Source organism: Nothoprocta perdicaria, unplaced genomic scaffold, assembly GCF_003342845.1.
Source record: "Nothoprocta perdicaria isolate Ctin4 unplaced genomic scaffold, notPer1 scaffold_90, whole genome shotgun sequence".
Lineage (NCBI taxonomy): Eukaryota > Metazoa > Chordata > Aves > Tinamiformes > Tinamidae > Nothoprocta > Nothoprocta perdicaria.
The window spans coordinates 2,780,540-2,797,809 of NW_020456199.1; the positions used below are offsets into that span (position 1 = coordinate 2,780,540).

Sequence of the window (17,270 nt, forward strand, 5' to 3'; positions counted from 1 at the left end):
AGTATAAACCAACTAAGGGAAAAACACTGGGATTTTGCACAAACTAGTTCTTCTGCTGCTCTTTACTAGCAGCCTGGAAACAGAGATAGGAAGGGTTGAAATTTTTTTAAAGGTTCCCTACTTTAGGAAGGACTGCTCAGTACTCTCATCTGTCTTTAATAATTAAAGAAATGTGGTGCATCTCAGGTAAAGTTATGATCAAAGAAGGAAAGCAGTTTAGGTAGAAAAACAGTCTTTAATATTTAAGCTGGTGAAACTGTGTTCTGAGAAAATTAGTTTTTTGGGTTTTTTTTTCACTGGCAACATGAAATACTTGCCAGTGTTATTTGACTTGAGGAAGTTAGTTGTGCTCATACACATCAGTATGCAAGTCTGACCGTAGCGATCTTATTGGAGGATCTTTGGTCTTCTGGATCTCACATTTACATTCTTCCACAATCATGACTTCTTTGACCACTGAGATAGAACTGGTGCAGTTGAGCTCCACACGCTTCATGGAGAACTTGCTGGGCAAGCAATGCGAACAAAAGGTGTAAAGATGCTCATCTGGACCAGGGACATGGAAGGAGCTGCACTTTCCGAAACAAAGATTATTGTGCACCATCACCTTCTCACAGCTCTCGTGAGCAACACCCTGTAACAGAAATTGGTTTGACAATCACAAATACTAGCACTGATTTGTGAATAGAGGTTAGATGTTAATCTTGCTCTTCCTGATAGTTCATGGATCTAATCTCCATGGATTTTGCAAGAAGGTATAAAATTGAAAGCACACCACGTACTACCATACAACTAGTATACTTTTTCTTCTCATAACATTTCTGCTRAAATGTTAATTTTTATCTTAAAAGAACTAGAAGGTTTAAGAGCTTTTAAAAGCAAACTTGAGAGCTCCATTATTAACCTTTATGATGAACAACATTTTAGTCATTTGAACCTTTTACTTGCTCTTTTGAATCTGCATTTCTATGGATTAAGCAATATGACTTGCTACATCACTTTGGTCCTACATACTTGTTTATTAACCACAAGGTACACTCACACCTAAAATCTTGAAGATTTGTCTTCACCAGGAGAAATAATGATTTTCTTTATTTTTTTTATATAAGCAAATTGTAATGGGAATTCTGCAATCTYTTTGTTTGCATGAATGGCAGTTACTTGTACCAGGATAGCCTTGTCAGTTCCAAAGCCATAAACACTACACTGAAGTTAGCACTTTTATACTGGCATAACTGTAGCCATTCTGAAAAGCAAACCATATGATATGACCAAAAAAAAAAAAAAAGAAATGTACAAGTTTCTCGGCCACATCTGTGTTTACAGATATCTGTTGATAAGCAAATTAGGTGAGGGATGTGAAAACATTTTGTTCCTGACAGAACACTGAGAGTAGGTGCAGCCTGATGAGGAAACTTGTGCAGTGCATTTCTCAGTGCTGTTTGCTCCTCTGGGTGTGACAGTAGATGTGGCAGGATGGCTTCACCTGTGCCTGGGGCACTTCACCAGCTCTCCAACATTCCTGCCACAGAGGTACAACTATGCATCACAGTAAATGCAATGGATGAGAGGTCTTTGCCTAGCTGTACGAGAACAACCAGTTAGACTTTGAGTTCTGGGACTCACTGTGTGTATACACACTGTATAGTTGTATATTCACTACTAACACCTACCCACCTAATTATCTACCCCTCCCTCAGGCCAGGTTAGAGCTTTCTTGTATAAAGAGAATAAATAACTCCTTTGGAACACAGAATGTGTTGCCTTCCAGCACTTCAGTTTAGTAGTTTCTCCCATATGACTAAAGCCTCCTCGAAAGGTCTTTCTCAGTCGCTAAGAGTGTGCGTTTCTGAAGTGGCCTTTTATCTTAGCAAATGAACTAACATGTATTTCTTTAGTTAAAGATTATAGAGAAAGGTCACATTTACTATCTTTGTCAGCTGTTCTTACCTGAGAAAAAGGCAGGGTTCTGCAGGTTTCTTGGTGCATTTCATTGGTCTTGATTGGCAGCACAACCTCTTCAGAAGCTGCATTCTTCTTTAGCATAAAGTGGTCCCAGAATCTCTTTGCATCTTTTCTATAGAGAGGTTCAGCTTCTGTCTTGCTGGAAGAATAGCCTGGAGAGAAGTTTTCCACAGGAGAGGTCTCTCTGGGTGTTGTCCAGGTTCCCAGATCTCGGTTTGCCTGAAGTTCTGCATAGGGAAGAGTGAATCTGGAAGTCTTTTTCTGACTTTGTTTCACACTCTCGGTTGCCATCTGTGGGATTGCTACAAATAAGCTTGTTTCTCCCAGAGTTTCTTCAACACCTATTGGATTTTTCCCCACCAGCTGACGAAAACCCTCGCTTGAAATCAGACTCTTGCCTGGGGGGAAGAGGTGCTGAAATGGTCTCCTGCTTTTCTTTTGATGTGACTCTTCATCAGCCCCTGTGGCTTTAAGGCTTGAGAGCACTAGCAGCTGAATAAAAAGCAATGACATGGTCCCGTTGAGCACAGCCCTGAGGACCTGCTGCCATTGYAGTAACTGTGGTCTGCTAGCTTTATACAGAGGGCTGGTGTCAGCTTATGGCCAATGTTTGTGTGCAGAGAGGAGGGGTGGGCTGGAGGGAGACCCTAGCGTGGCTAATTGAATTCATTTACTGAAGATTACAATTACGATAGAGGGGTTTGTGCTAATGAAAYTCTGTTTCAATCTCAGTTATGTGTATTAGAAGTTCTTATCTAAGATCTAGTACCCCAGGATGGTGTGGAGGACGGAGGAAAGCAATAGGACGAAATGTTTGGATAAGCTGTCTAGCTGAGGCCTAGGAATTAAGGAAACCTTTGGGGTTTGTGTATTAGCTTGTTCAATGTGGTCTTTGTTGTTTATGTTGGCTTCCCTTTCCAGGGAAGCCAGAGACTGGTCATACAAGTAATGTTATTTAATCACAAACAGAAAAAAGAAGCTGATTAAAATTCCATCAAGCATGACTCTAGTTCTGGGGATGGCAAATCAGTCCATATTTTCAAAAGTGACTTTTCAATAAAGTCTTTCATAATTTTTTTTGTGGCCCAAGCAGTCTGATTGCACCATTGCAGACCAGCAAATCTGTGCTCGCACACTCAGATGAATCCTGCAGCGAACCAGTAGCCACTGGAATGCAGAAGTATCACTAGCCTAGAATAAAAATTCCCAAAGTGAAGAAACAGTGTTACTAATTCTCCAAGATGAACATTTTTACTCCTTCTTTGGGCACCAAAATGACCATAGACATGGAAAATTGTTAAACACAATGATGATTTAGGCAAAATATATTAGAATTGACATAATTCATGGTTCAAAACTTGGATGTCTCAAGAAACATCCAAAGAGTACTAGACCAAGAATTGAATGTCATCTTTTGCAAAGTTATGCTACTAAGCATGTGAGAACAAAAAAAAAAAAAAAAAAAAAAAAAAAAAAAGTAATAGAAGAAGATGAATTCTACTTTAGTATCAGTAGGCTTAAGTTAGTAGCCAGTCTGTTTCCTAGTGTTAAAAGCCTACCTGGTCTGTACTGAATTTGTGGAACTATTTGTTTTGCACTTCTGGGTTTATTAAATATTGGTTTATTGCCTCATAATTCAAGCAAACTAATTGCACATCAACATTCTTGTGAGGCGCTGACTTACAACTTTAGTGAAAAGTTAATGGAGTCTCAGACCATGTCATTATCTTGAGGTTTTAGGTTCATCATAAAACAGAAGTTGCATGAAGTTTCCATAAGGATGAATTCATACACCAAAGTTTGAGTGTATTTGTGCTTTCACCTCAGTGGGATGATTGTGTTAAGGAAAACGCAGCTGTGAGGCACGTATTTAATTGCTCTGTAGCTTGGACCCGCAGCAATGTAACTCTTCTACTGGCTTGATGTTTTCCTGAAGTCTCACATGTGCCCTGGGAAGGCAAATAGTTTCTTCTACAGCTACCAGGAAAGAAATCATGTAAAACCTAGGCATCTGCAGCAAGAATGAGCTTTGCCTCCAAAAGCCCTTGTATTTACTCAAGTGTGAGGGTGGAGCGGCAATGAGTCAAGAAGATTAATTTGGGTGTAGATAAGATAAAAGTACCTAAAAACTCAATTTAAATGCTCACATCTTATTTTCACTAGCCCGCAAGTTTAACAGAAGCTGTGGAACTTTGGATCTAAAACTTCTGTTATAACTCTAGGTTAAAAGTAGTCATCCAGAATTATTCAGCAGAAATAAGAACTTAAACTTCAGACTTTTCCTCCTTTTTTCTCCCTCATGATCTTAGTTGTTACAACACTGAGTCAATCTCGGACAGACATGCTGACATGTAAGGATCTGACACATTTGTCAGTGTTTCATTTGTAGCAATATATATTTTTGCAGATTTTTTCTTCAAATTTTTAAAATAGGAAAGTAACTAAAATAAATAAAGTTTTTCTGGGTTATTGCAATAAGACAGAGATATTCTTTTTATTTGCTGAAAGCTACTTCTTTTGCCCAGTCTTGACTAAATCCAATTCACTGGTGCACTAACTGCTTTAAACCTCAAGCTTTAGTCCTATCCTATATCTACATATAACTTAAAAGTATTTAAGCAAAATTTCTTTAAGTCACTGACATGCCTATTTACAAAATTCAAGTTGACCATGAGGCAGCAGTGTGCCCTGGTGGCCAAGAAGGCCAATGGGATCCTGGGGTGCATTAAGAAGAGCGTCTCCAGCAGGTCGAGGGAGGTGATCATCCCCCTCTACTCCGCCCTGGTGAGGCCACATCTGGAGTACTGCGTCCAGTTCTGGGCTCCCCAGTACAAGAGGGATGTGGAGCTGCTGGAGAGAGTCCAGCGCAGGGCTACCAGGATGATCAGGGGCCTGGAACATCTGCCCTGTGAGCAAAGGCTGAGGGAGCTGGGYCTGTTCAGCCTGGAGAAGAGGAGGCTGAGGGGRGACCTGATCAGTGTCTATAAACACCTCAAGGGAGGCAGTGAGGAGGATGAGGCTGACATACTTTCAGTGGTGGACAGCGACAGGACTGGAGGAAACAGCCGCAAGCTGAGGCACCAAAAGTTCCACAGGAACTTAAAGAAACATTTTGTGGCAGTGAGGGTGACAGAGCCCTGGAACAGATTGCCTAGAGAGGTTGTGGAGTCTCCTTCTCTGGATATTTTTAAAATCCGCTTGGATGCCACCCTGTGGCCCACGCTCTAGGTGTCCCTGTGTGTGGAGGGAGGTTGGACCAGGTGACCTCCAAAGTCCCTTCCAACCATAAGAATTCTGTGATTCTATGAAAACTAAATGCCTGGAAAGCCCACTTTACCTCCCATCAAAGAAAAATAAAAAATAAAATCCCACAACACTCAGCGTAATAGAGAACAGGGTTTTATTTCCTAGTTAAATTTTAACCTGGTTTGCCCTTAAAGAAAAAAAAAAAAGAAAAGCAAGAACAACAATAAAACATGTATGAAGGTGTATGTTGCCCTTTTTATCTGATGTAATTGAAGTATGGATTATTAATGCTCTTGATTTCTGATGAGAGCTTTTCTTTATAGCAGGAACATGAGAAAAATGGTTTTGTTTTGTATATTTTAAAGAGGTCTTGCAAATATTCAAAAAATTGTTCAGGTTTTAAGTAGCAAATACAACAAAGAATTTAAGGATGTGTCTGCCAATCTACAGATAGAAAGTAAGAAAGTATTGTGTCTGGAATAATCAGGATGTATCTAAACACAGCACCAACATACGAGTTAAGTCTGGGTTACCAGTTAGTTAGGGTTACCAGTGCAATGAAAACATTAGCAAGTAATGTACAGAAGCTGAAAAAGGCATGCATGTGCAGAAACTAAGCTAGTAGTGCTGTCTTTGTCTGTAACTTGGCAACAAATGCAGCATCAAAAGTGCTGTTTGAGATGAGGGTCCCTTTATGGTTTGTACCATTCTGTAACAAATCGTAAATAACAAGGCCTATCTTGTGGAGTTTCAGATTAAAAAAAACACAAAATATTTGCAAAATAATAGGAAAGAAAGCTGAAACAAAGCAGAGTGAGCAAGATCATTCTGCAATCCAATGGCAAAGAACAGATATGTTTTTTTCTTGGATGATTTTAGTGAGATCTGTTAGGAGCCAGAAGCAGCAAGCCAGCTCTGGTGCTGCCAGGTCAGTCTAGCACTGCTCCTTCATGCCTTAAACAGGAAGCTCTGACTGCTTTCTCATGGAAAGAAATAGGACTTGGTACATTAGGGCACAGTTTTGTCTGTAGTAACACCCATCCTGAATCTCTTTTGGGAGTCCGCTGTGGTTATAATGTCACAGGTGATGGTCTCAGCTTCTCAGTTCAACCAGAAGCCTACCTGCTCATGGAAAAGCAACCCGGCTCAGAAAGCTGCTTTTTAGAATTGTTTTGGAATAAAAATGATAATAAATATTTTTTAAACCTCTTTAAGATGAAGTGGTGACTTCATCTACATAGGCTACTAATTCTCAATGGAGATTGGACTGGCCTTATCGTTACGTTCTACATATAGCTAATATCGGAGTTCCACAAACTGCCAGGCTGTCTCTTTTCAAAAACTTCTTTCCCTGCCTTATCCTGCCTCTTATGTAAGCATAACACATATTTTCACTGCATTTTGTTGCTAAATTTTTTGGCTATATCCTGTGATCTCTATCACGCAAGCTTTAATTTGCCTTCATAATAGAAATTTATTGGGGCATTCCACTTTCACTAGAAATAGTCACCATGACTGTTTGCCGATCCTTGAAAAACACTGTCAGGTGTTGGCAAGTGTTAGCAAATACAAAGTCATTTTACTCATTTGTTTCAGAGCACATTTTCAGTCATTTTGGACAGAAACTGAGTAATTAGTTATACTGCCAGTTGATGCCTAAAAATAATTCTTATACAGTGCTTGAATTACTTGCCTTCTGTTGAGCTAAATACTCGCATCATAGTATGACTGATGATTAAATGATTAAAATGGATTTTATATCTTGCAGCCCATTTCAATATCCTGTAATTTTAGAAATGACATTTTATGTAGACAGGCTTGTATCCAGTTATATCTTTCTCAGAATCCATATAAAGAACTCAAAACTAATGAATCAGCACTATGCAGTTTGTTCTTTAATTATTATGCATTAAGCCATCTGTGTTTTTTGTTTTACTGGGTTATATTAAAAAAATCACATACTGGCCACATAGGGAGGTTAAAATAATGAAAAGGCTTTTCTGAGGTATGATATGAAACAACAAATTACATCTGATTAGTTTTGTATCTTTGGTCTTAGTTATTGTACTTTACTAGTTATCCCCTTTTCTACTCAGTCTCAAATCCACTTTTGTGAGGTTTTTGTTCTGTTTTGTTTTGGGGTGCTTTCCTGTTTTTGTTTGTTTTGCTCACTTAGTGCTTTCAGTCTTTTCTCTGTGCTGTAGCAACAGAACTGGATCAAAATTTCAAGCTGCTGCAAAAATTTAGATGTTCACGTTTGAAAACACTCATTTTTGTGTCCAGCAGAGCTGAGATAATCTGCCTTTCATCTGTGCTGACTACATGTTCTCACAGCCCTTGGCAATAAGTAGGTGGACAATATGTATGGTATATGTGTGATGCAAGGGATAGTTTTCTCTGTACCCCAGTTCTCAGACAGTCAGATTTTAGACAGTTGCCCACCTGAAGCATGTCCTGAATACTGCTGGCACATACATACAGTTTAGCTGAGAGCATATCCAGTTTCAAATAGGCCTGGGGAAGCTGTATTGGGTACCTGCTTGCTTGATTCAGCCCATAGCCATGGGGCAGTGAGCCAAGACAGAAGGAGTTTGGACATTCAGAAAAATTTCAGTCTGCAGAAGAGATGAGAGACTTAACAACATGAATCACCTTAGATCCTGTTAGACTGAGAGAAGAATGGTTATTCATCAAAGAGCAACAGCAAATAATGGTTCTAGCGTAACCCAATGATTTCTTACTCTTTTATTAAAGTAAAAATTTACTACAACATCTAAAAATTACATCTGTACACACAGAATAATTTTCTTTTGCCTATTATGCTTATATGTGGTACTTCAGGTAGCAAATTCCTGTTCACTAGGATAATTTTGACTGAAAGAATGTATTATCTCAGTTTTAGATAAAACAACAAATTCCAGTGTGTTCTCATTTTCCAACCTTGTACAGGCTGTGTTCTGATATACGAAACAGAAGCTAGGCAAGTAAGAGCTCTCCATGCCACATGCAGCATAGCTTGCTGTAGGGAGATGATGAGAAGAACAGAAATCTGCGTATCTTCCATGAAAGTGACTGAGCTTACTGAGGGACAGTGAGCTTTTTTACATTCTTCATACATTAAGAAATTCAAAACTGRTATTTTCTCTTGAATTAGTTCTCTTGAATATCTGCTTGCAGACCTGTAAATTATAGAGTTTCTGAAGGAGATTCACATTTCCTTATTTGTCATATTTCCTTATATGACCATGACATAAATGACCCCGTTTTAATGATTAGGAGTAGTAATAGACTCATACAGAAGAAACAGAAGAAGAAACTTCATAGAGTAAACAACAGATATATTGTGCCTAACTATGAATGCATTTCTACTATGCCCAATGCTGTGCTATTTATTACTTGAAGAAAAAAATATTTTTTAATATCTATAATTATGAAAGGAAAGTGAAAAAACATGTATTCTCCAAAATACTATAGAACAGTTTGTACTAACACAGATTGCATAGTTACACGTAGCAGTATACATAAAGTTACGAATCCAAAAATGAGGTTAGCAGCAGTCTGTGTTGTAAATAAGGTAGAATGGCATTATTCACTGGATTCAMTATAAAATACACTCAAAGCTATTCCCATAATTTTAGAATGAGTGAGTGAAAACTCAGTAAATGTCTATGTGTACTAAAGATTTTTTTCAGTCTGATTTTTTTCGGATTTAAACTTGATATACTTGAAATTAATGACATATCTAAACAAATGCATACAGTTTATTCTAAGACTATTGAAGCTTGGTTTCCACCTGTTTGGTTGAATCTGATGGGCTGCAGGGAAAAATTTTCAGCTTTCCTCAGAATTTCAGAATATCCTCAGAATTCAGAATATATTCCCCCTACAAATTTTATGCAAAAAGAGCCAAAGAGTAAAAGCAAAAAAAAAATTACTTTGTGGAAAATTATTTTTGGCTAGTTGTTTTTAAACTTCTTTTCTTTTAAAATAATTGCCTTTGAGTCCTCTACTCCTCTGTCAAGTTTGGTTGAAATCATTCAATATTTCATTTAAAAGATATTTGACAGATAGAGGGTTAAAAGAGAAATACTTGCAAACAAATATCTCGGTCACATTGTCCTTTCTTCTAAARAAACAATGTTCATTACCTGGCTAGGAACGAACTGCCTAGGTGGAGTTGACAGTGAGGTTAGAATTTATTTGTGTGATAAGAAGGGAGATTTTAGCTTTTTCGTTTTCCATAATTCATGTGAACTACCTTAAAGCAACTGAAGCGAATTAAAATTTCACTAAACAACACAAAGGTTGCCAGGCTACTCACACTCATGTTCTTCTAATACSTGCTGTGGGAAAGGAGAAAGGGTAACACCTGGAACCACCCTCAGCCTAGAGGGGAGAGGGGATCGTCCCTCTCAGGCCTGAGAAATCMCTTTCAAAAACCTCAAAAGATGCAGAGGTAAAAAATGATGGAATTAACACACAGGTTGGTTGAACATAGGCACTGATGGAGGCAAGGGACTGCGTGAACTTCTGGGCAGAAGATGGGAGGGCTGAGAGGTTATCCTGCCCAGGAAAAACTCATATTAATACGACTTTAACTGTCACACACCCGTGGGCAGAGAAAGGGTTTGGGGCAGCAGCAAGGAGACTATATTTATTTGTTTACTTTAAGTAGGCTGTGATTTGTTTCTTCTTACTTTGTTTTTTAAATTAATTTTATTTTTTATGTAGGTAAAAAATAACTTTATTATAATACTACCAAATGGTAACAAGACAAATACATATATCTAAAATGAAGTTATTTTTCCAGATTTTTTTCCAGTTAAATACGGTTTTTAAGTCTTTTTCAGAACTAAATCTGGATTTGATATTATTATTATTATTAAAAAWCCTCAGATCCCTAATGAGGACTTATATTAATACTTTCAAAAAGCCATAGCTGCTTTATAACAAAATATGCCTCACTATGACATTGGCTTATACACACATATAAATCCTATTTATGTTAATGTATCACAGAATATCCGATGATAATATTCCAAGATTAAGCTTCTGTATTAATATTTTGCATAAACCTTCTTTTCAGATAGCACTAGATTTGTAGAGGTCCTGTTATTAAATTTCATTGCAAAAAATATAGCACCGTCCTGCATCACTGAAAGACATTGAATGATTTTGATCAGGAATGCTGAACAACATTCAGTCTTGTATGAGCAGATCCATTAGGAGATGAAGCTTTGGGATCTGGTCTTGTGCAATTAGAAAGAAAAGAGCAAGCCTTTGCTCCTGCTGGTACTCAAACACAATGAAGATTTTCCATTGGAATTCTTATCATAGGATATTTTACTAGGACATCCACAAAAGAAAACACCTGTAACCGAATACCATGTCTTTTTCCTCCTCATCCAAGATAACCTGTTTTCAGCCAATAGACTGACCCATTTCTATTCCATACAGTCTTTTTCTTTCAGTGACTACAGGATAAAACTGTATTTTTATGGCAACTAAATTAAAGCAACAACAAAAATAGAAATTTGATGAAAATSTTCTGGCCTTGGTCTTTGGTGTTCTAGCTGCCAACCATCACAAATCTGCAAGTAAGATTGAATGAACAGGAAAGGCCACAGGCTTGCACAAGGCTTCTCCACTCTTCACAGCTTTCTTGAGCATATGTAGCTGTTCTGTTTGATCTTCCGGCAGTCCGTTGCTTGCCATTTCCCTCGCTTCTGCACCAACACACAGTTTTTCCCTCTCTTAGGAATACGATAGGGGCCTCTTCTCCAGTTTATATAGGTGATGGGTTCTCCACCACTCCACTCCCAATGTCCAGCATTCACTTGGTCATTCAAGCCTATATGAAATCAGTAAGATCAAATTAGTGATATTTATTATCCTTGGAGCCCAATGCCACAAGAAGCATGTTGTTCTAACCCTCTGTTAATGAATGCATGTGAGATTGTGCTGAAAGAAAGAAAGCGTCTGGAGGAACACAAGTTTTAATTGAATATATCATGAGGATCAGTGCCCTCTGAATAAAAGAAAATACCCATTTCCTCATGGCCCACCTATCTAAAATGTTTTCCCCCCCTTTCATTTACTGCGTGTCTGTCACTTCCTAATTTTCTCTTATGCTATTTAAGGGGTTAACCATAATGTTCTGTTCAAGCTTAGGCAACTTCAGACTTCAATCAGATTTCTTCTGAAAAATAAAACCCTGCAGAACCTCACATACCTTGTTTACACTGTTGAAAACATGTTAATTTCAATAGTATGAAGCATGACTTTTCACATTGTCTCTGAGTTAATACAACCTAAAAAAGGTATTTCAAATCTAGTACATGTGCTTTGCTATAGGAGACCATAGTCAGAGGATTAATCCACAGATTTATGGTCTTTATTTCTATCAGAACAGTTATTTCTCTCAGATTAACAGAATCATGATATTTTTAAGCACTACTCCAAATTGACTGTACTTTTTAAATTACAACTAAAGCTGATTTAGCATTGCTAGTGAATCCACCTCAGAATATGAGCTATTTGAGGATTGCAGCTCACAATTAAAAAAATATACCTAAAAAGTGAAAGTTCAGGAAGAAGAAAGTTGGAAAAAAGAAGTAGCAGTAATCTCTGAGTTGAGACAAATTTTCACAGAAAGGAATATCAGGAAGCTAAGAGAAGGCCTATCTAAGGTCTATTTTTTGGAAAAATAAAAGGCATATAACAAATTGTGAATAGAAAGCGGTGGATGAAATATACTTTAGCTTACCATRTACTTATTTCACATTATTTTGGTAAAGATGTCACTGACACACAGTTACATAATAATGATTTAAAATAAATATATAAAGGTAAACAGAATAATAGTCAAAAGAAAGTGGTATAAACAAAAGTACAATTTTACTGGAAATTATTTTGTCATCTGGGAAAAAAATGAGAAAGRTTTCAAGCAAGAACACCTCAGCAACTTCTGACATACAAAATACTTCCTTTTGATAAAAACCGATAAAGGTAGCAAAGTGGATGATGGCTTTCAATTTGTGCCATGCTCCAAAATGATAAAAGCACAGGAAAGTCGAGRACAAGGCAACATTTGAAAATGTGTCAGGAGCAGCAGTTCTTGTTTTCCAAAGACAGGCGCACTAAAAGGCCACCTGAGGAGACGGTCAGCTGAGGTACTTGCCTATCCAGAAGGGCTTCCTCCCAGCGAAGTCCCACAGCCACTTCATGTGCTGCTCGTTAGCCACGCTTGCCAGGCTCCCCAGGTACCTAGGCTCGAGGAGAGAGGGCAGCGCAATCAGGGCTCCGCAGCGTGACAGCGTGACTTACCAGCAAGAATCACTGACTCTCATGAAAGCATGTAGCTAAAATTTCACAGGAAAAACAATACTTGCGTTAAAAAATACTTATATGAAGATAAAGCCCTGAAATTCTGAACTATGTGGAGAGGAGGTTTCTTATTTTGACTGCTGTTTCAAGTTACCTCATATGAAGATTAAATCAGTTGGTCAATTCAAGGAAGTGTGTAAAGGAAATGTATACCTCATAGTCACAAACAGTTTTAAACAGTTTTAAGTACACTTAAGTACATTTAAGTCCCTTTCTGTAAATCAGAACTAATCTGCAGAAAACAGCACATTCTTCTTCTTTTTCTTTTTTTTTTAATTCTCTCTACACTAAAAATACAGAAAATACAGAAAGATACAGCTGGACCACTTTGTAATGGAGCAGACTATAAAATTTATAACTGTATTCTGACAGAGCTAAAGCTTTGTTTAGCACTGTTAAAATCTCAGCCATGTTTCAGTATAGAACTAAGCATGTGTCTTTTCATTTTAGGCTTTTGGTTTGGAGTTGTAGAGTGGTTTCTAAATGTAATGTTGGGTTGTCTGTGATGACTTCTTTAGTTTCGATGAGAGAGTAGTTTTGGTGTGTATTAACTAGATTATTTTTGAATAAAGCCAGAGGAAAAAGTCTCCTCTGTGTGTGTCCCTAAAGTGCTCCAACACTTGTGAACACTGATCTCTGGATGGAGACCTTCCTTCTTCACTTCTCCTACCCGCTCGCCCTCTCCACCTAGGCTCTGCCATTCTTACTGTCCAATGATTCTGACTGCCACTCTTCCAACCCTGAAGGGGAWAACCACCCCTTCAGCCTCCCCAGCCTAATGGTGATGCTTGATAGGGCTCAAGGAAACAATGCTACTCATCTAAACATGTTTCAGGAGAGCCAGAATCTTTCCTACCAGCATAAAAAGTCAGTAGCAGTATCGGAGTTTGCTAACTTCATGACTTCTATCAGAGACAGAAGTCCAGTATTGCTTAAATACCAGAAGGTAAACACTGTCATGTTGAAGACCTGATACAACAATCRGTTCACAAGAGTGGCATGACAGCTGTTGTGCCCTTATGGAGATCTCCAGCAGATCTTGGGGTGGAAGCCTGCCACCAAATCTGCCGTCTGTGCCTGGAGCTCCATCCCCTTTGCTGACAAAAGGTCTCTTTCAACAGCACTGATCCCATGGATGTCATATCATAACACTGCACAAAATAGGGATGCAGGAAAGCATCAGGAGGAATTCCAAGTAATAGCTCTTACTTTTTGTAAAAGCCATGTTACACAAARTCTGAATCATTCTTTGATCTGGGCATACAACAGCACTGTATGGAGAAAATTCATTGTAACCTGATGGGATGCTCCCTCTCCAGAAGCCTCTTCTCTTAGCCCTGCAGTCAACTGAAGCAGCAGGAAGTTTTCCCAWTACTGCCCACTGCCCTGTGGGTCACACTGTCGGCGTTTGTCACACTGTCAGCCCTTGTCACACTGTAAACTCTTGGTGCCATAGAGAAAACACAACGAAGGATTGTGGATCTTAGCAAAGAGCTCCTCAGTCTGGGACCAGAAGCATGAAAGATCAACATTTCCTGTGTGTGCTCTCAAGGAGAGGAGGTTTGATCATGACTTTGCCTGCAGTTAGCTCGCACAGACAGGTTAGCATCAGTATGGTAGGGGGCAATCACTGCGCAGCTTCATATGGGACTGGCTTTCAAAGTTTCATCAATGACAAGGCTGTGGTGCCAGTTATTAATAAAATTTTTGGCTGTGCTTCTCCTCAAAATTTTGTGCATGCTCTTGGTTCCCCCATGTGCCAAAGGCCAYGTGGTTCCATCTCTCTGAGCTCATCTCCCAGGCCCCAAGACKTTGTTGAGCCTCAGAAGGGAAAGCTTCTTCCCTTCTCTTTCAGACAAAAGTCTAGGAAATCAGCTTCCATTTACTCTGGGAGTCTTCCCAGGGTAACTGATTCCATAGCAGAGATGCTTTTCCTTCCCATAATGCCTGTGGTTTGGGACAATGACCAGACTTCGGGCTGAAAGSGAATGAAAGGCTCTGAGTAGGAACAAGAACAGCGAAATTCATCTGAATTCTGCTTAAGGTCAGTCAAAGCTCTGGAGTGAAATGATTTAAGAAGCTCAGCTTATATCTGACATATCAGTTTTTAGCAGAATTGAAAACTAGCAAAAACTGCCAGGTGCTATAGCTAACTGCTGTTTCATTTATAGAGAACCAGCTTCGGACTCTTCAGTCTGAGTACAGGCTTCAGCATTCTGAAGAGAAAGCACTGCAATAACTATAACCTTATCTAATCTTGTCTCAGTAGGAGTACTTTCTAAACACAGCCTGAGTAATACACATGACTGAATAGCAAACAATTCTAATTGTTAAACTTAGTCAGAGCCTTAGACTTTTTTGGGGGGAAATGAGAACAGTCTTGAAGGAATGTATCACCTACGGTAATAATACTAACCTATACCACTAGGCTGAGTGCCAGGCACAGGAAATGACAAGATAATGTTATTTATGGAGTTATGTAAATCTACCACTTCCTAATTTAAACTAGAAAGAGGGCCATAGCACTTTAAAAAAAAAAAAAAAAAGAAAAAAAAAAAAAAAAGAAAAAGAAAAAAAAGAAAAGAAAAAGTACACATCACTGATTCTAAATTAGTCTACTTGAAGATTATGTCTATGTGCTTTGAAATTTCTGTTACCAAGTCAAGCCCAATCATCATTTCAGAGCAGTTACTCAAATAAAACAAGTATTTCAGGAAGCTATTGGCTTTGAGGCATTGTATGCAACACATTTAGCACAAATATTTTGCTGATTTTACATGTAACAACTGAATTTTGAGACATGATAAACTTAAGTTCTGCAAAAGCATATTTGGCTAACTGTATAGGTTTTCACAGCATAGAAGGATATTCAAGTTGGAACTTCTGCAGTAATCCATGTCTGTACATGGGCAGTGCAGGGAGGAATTACTGWCTCTGGGCACTGGTTATCCCTTGAGTTCTGATTTCTGCTACTGATGAAGTTATTCAAATGCCTCAAAATAGGTGTCTAGTGCTGCTTAAGACACCTTCCAGTACTGAAAACATTCAGATGAGGCTGAGAGTCTCCTTACTGGCAGCAGTAAATGCCATTTCCCATGCCAGTGAGTCCTGCAGCAGTGACCTTTGGGGAGGGAATGTCCCTTGGAGAGCCACCAAGTAAAGCAACAAAACTGCTCCCGRGCCAGGCTGCCACGGGGTCACCATAATGTCTCTCAGATGCTTCTCTTCATGTTGCTAAGAGACTTTTCATGCATAAAGAAAAATAAATAAATTACAAGAGCTCATAAGCTGCCTTTAGGTCGCACTGGAGGTAGGGTAGACATGGAACAAGATTTTTAGAGCAATTTTTCCACCCTCAGTATCACCACAGTATGCTGCAACCCGTGTCCAGACAAGCAGCTCTTATGTATCCTTCTTCCCCTGAACAGGGAAACTGTACAAAAGGTTGATGCCACCTACAGCAAACTTGTCAACTCAGTGCTGAAACACGAAGTGATACAAGTCTAAATGTGTTTGTATAAGCCTATTTTCATAGTGTTATGTCTATACTTTAATTACTTCCACAATAAATTGATAGCACTGCTTTGACTCAATTGCTTGGTCTCAAGTTCATCRTCTTAGGCTAACAGTTTTCTCTAAAAGTACTGAGGGCTACTTAGTAGGAGACTGCTATTGAAGCAACTTTTTAACATTATGGTTTTTTTTTCCTGTGTTTTATTTATCATAGTGAAAGTCTAGCAAGAATGCAGAAAAGAAACTGAAAATAAAGCAGCTTACACGCTGCAAGATATTGTTATTTTTCAGTTAAGCTGTCTGATTTCCTGAAACTTAGTCATAATCTTTCCATTTAATATCAAATGTTTCTATTGCTATAAAAAAATAAGGAGATGCCTCTATGCTGATTTCATTTGCTTTTTGAAGAATATGAGCCTTTTAATTGCCAACAGTAGAAGTATTTATTGCAGAAATATCAAAAAAGGGAGGAGAATAAAAGAAGCAAAGTGGAATGTATTAAGTTATCTTCTAGTTACAGTTTAAATATAAATATTACCTTGCTTTTGCCTGGGGTTGTTCTTTTGTAAAATGATTCCAGATGGGTAAATGGATTCCCTTTACTATGATAAAGCTTCCTCAGTCTGCAGTAATCAGACATTAATGAAATTATCTCTAGGATTCATTTGCATGTGCATTCAATGATAGGCCCTGACTCTTTCCATAGGTGTTTCATGCTGTCACCTCCTGTTATTCAGTTTAACTTTCATATTACACAGTACAGCATTCAGCAGGAAGTTATCTCCTGCAAGCAGTACCTGATCCCAGGAATACACTCCTTTTGGGAATGGGAAATACCTCTACAGCAAACGGACACACAGCTAACTCGGTGAGAATTCCWAAGGGCTCAACTGAATGCTAAAGAGCTTTACTTTTGCATGTTACCAGAACAAAATAAGCTGCCACACCCAACTGGAATAAATTCAGGCTTGTTATGTCTATTTGTCTGTACTTCATGTTACCCTCATGTTACCCTCAAATGTTCTTAAAACATTTTCTAAATACATTTATCTCCAACTCTTCTGTTTTAGTTATCATTTCATGGATAAAGGGAAAAGGTCCATTAAAGCACTACCTATAATTCAAAAAACCTCAAGCTCTTCTTTCACCAGAATTCAACG

At 38.4% G+C, this 17,270-nt stretch overlaps 2 protein-coding genes across 2 annotated transcripts in view; both read right to left on the reverse strand.

Moving 5' to 3' along the window:
• Window positions 1–340: 340 nt before the first annotated feature.
• Window positions 341–2,478, reverse strand: CER1 (cerberus 1, DAN family BMP antagonist). The gene is made up of 2 exons (XM_026052740.1): window positions 1,951–2,478; window positions 341–634 (listed from the first exon to the last, which is right to left on the reverse strand). The coding sequence occupies exons 1-2, from the start codon at window positions 2,476–2,478 to the stop codon at window positions 341–343; spliced, it is 822 nt and encodes a 273-aa protein (XP_025908525.1).
• Window positions 2,479–10,705: 8,227 nt separating this feature from the next.
• Window positions 10,706–17,270, reverse strand: part of FREM1 (FRAS1 related extracellular matrix 1) — a 58,619-nt gene continuing 52,054 nt past the window's right edge. The window contains exons 35-36 of the mRNA XM_026052739.1: window positions 12,392–12,477; window positions 10,706–11,062 (exon numbers count right to left, since the gene is read on the reverse strand). Of these exons, the coding sequence (XP_025908524.1) occupies window positions 10,863–11,062; window positions 12,392–12,477 (286 nt within the window). The 3' untranslated portion in view covers window positions 10,706–10,862. The remainder of the gene's footprint in view (window positions 11,063–12,391; window positions 12,478–17,270) is intronic.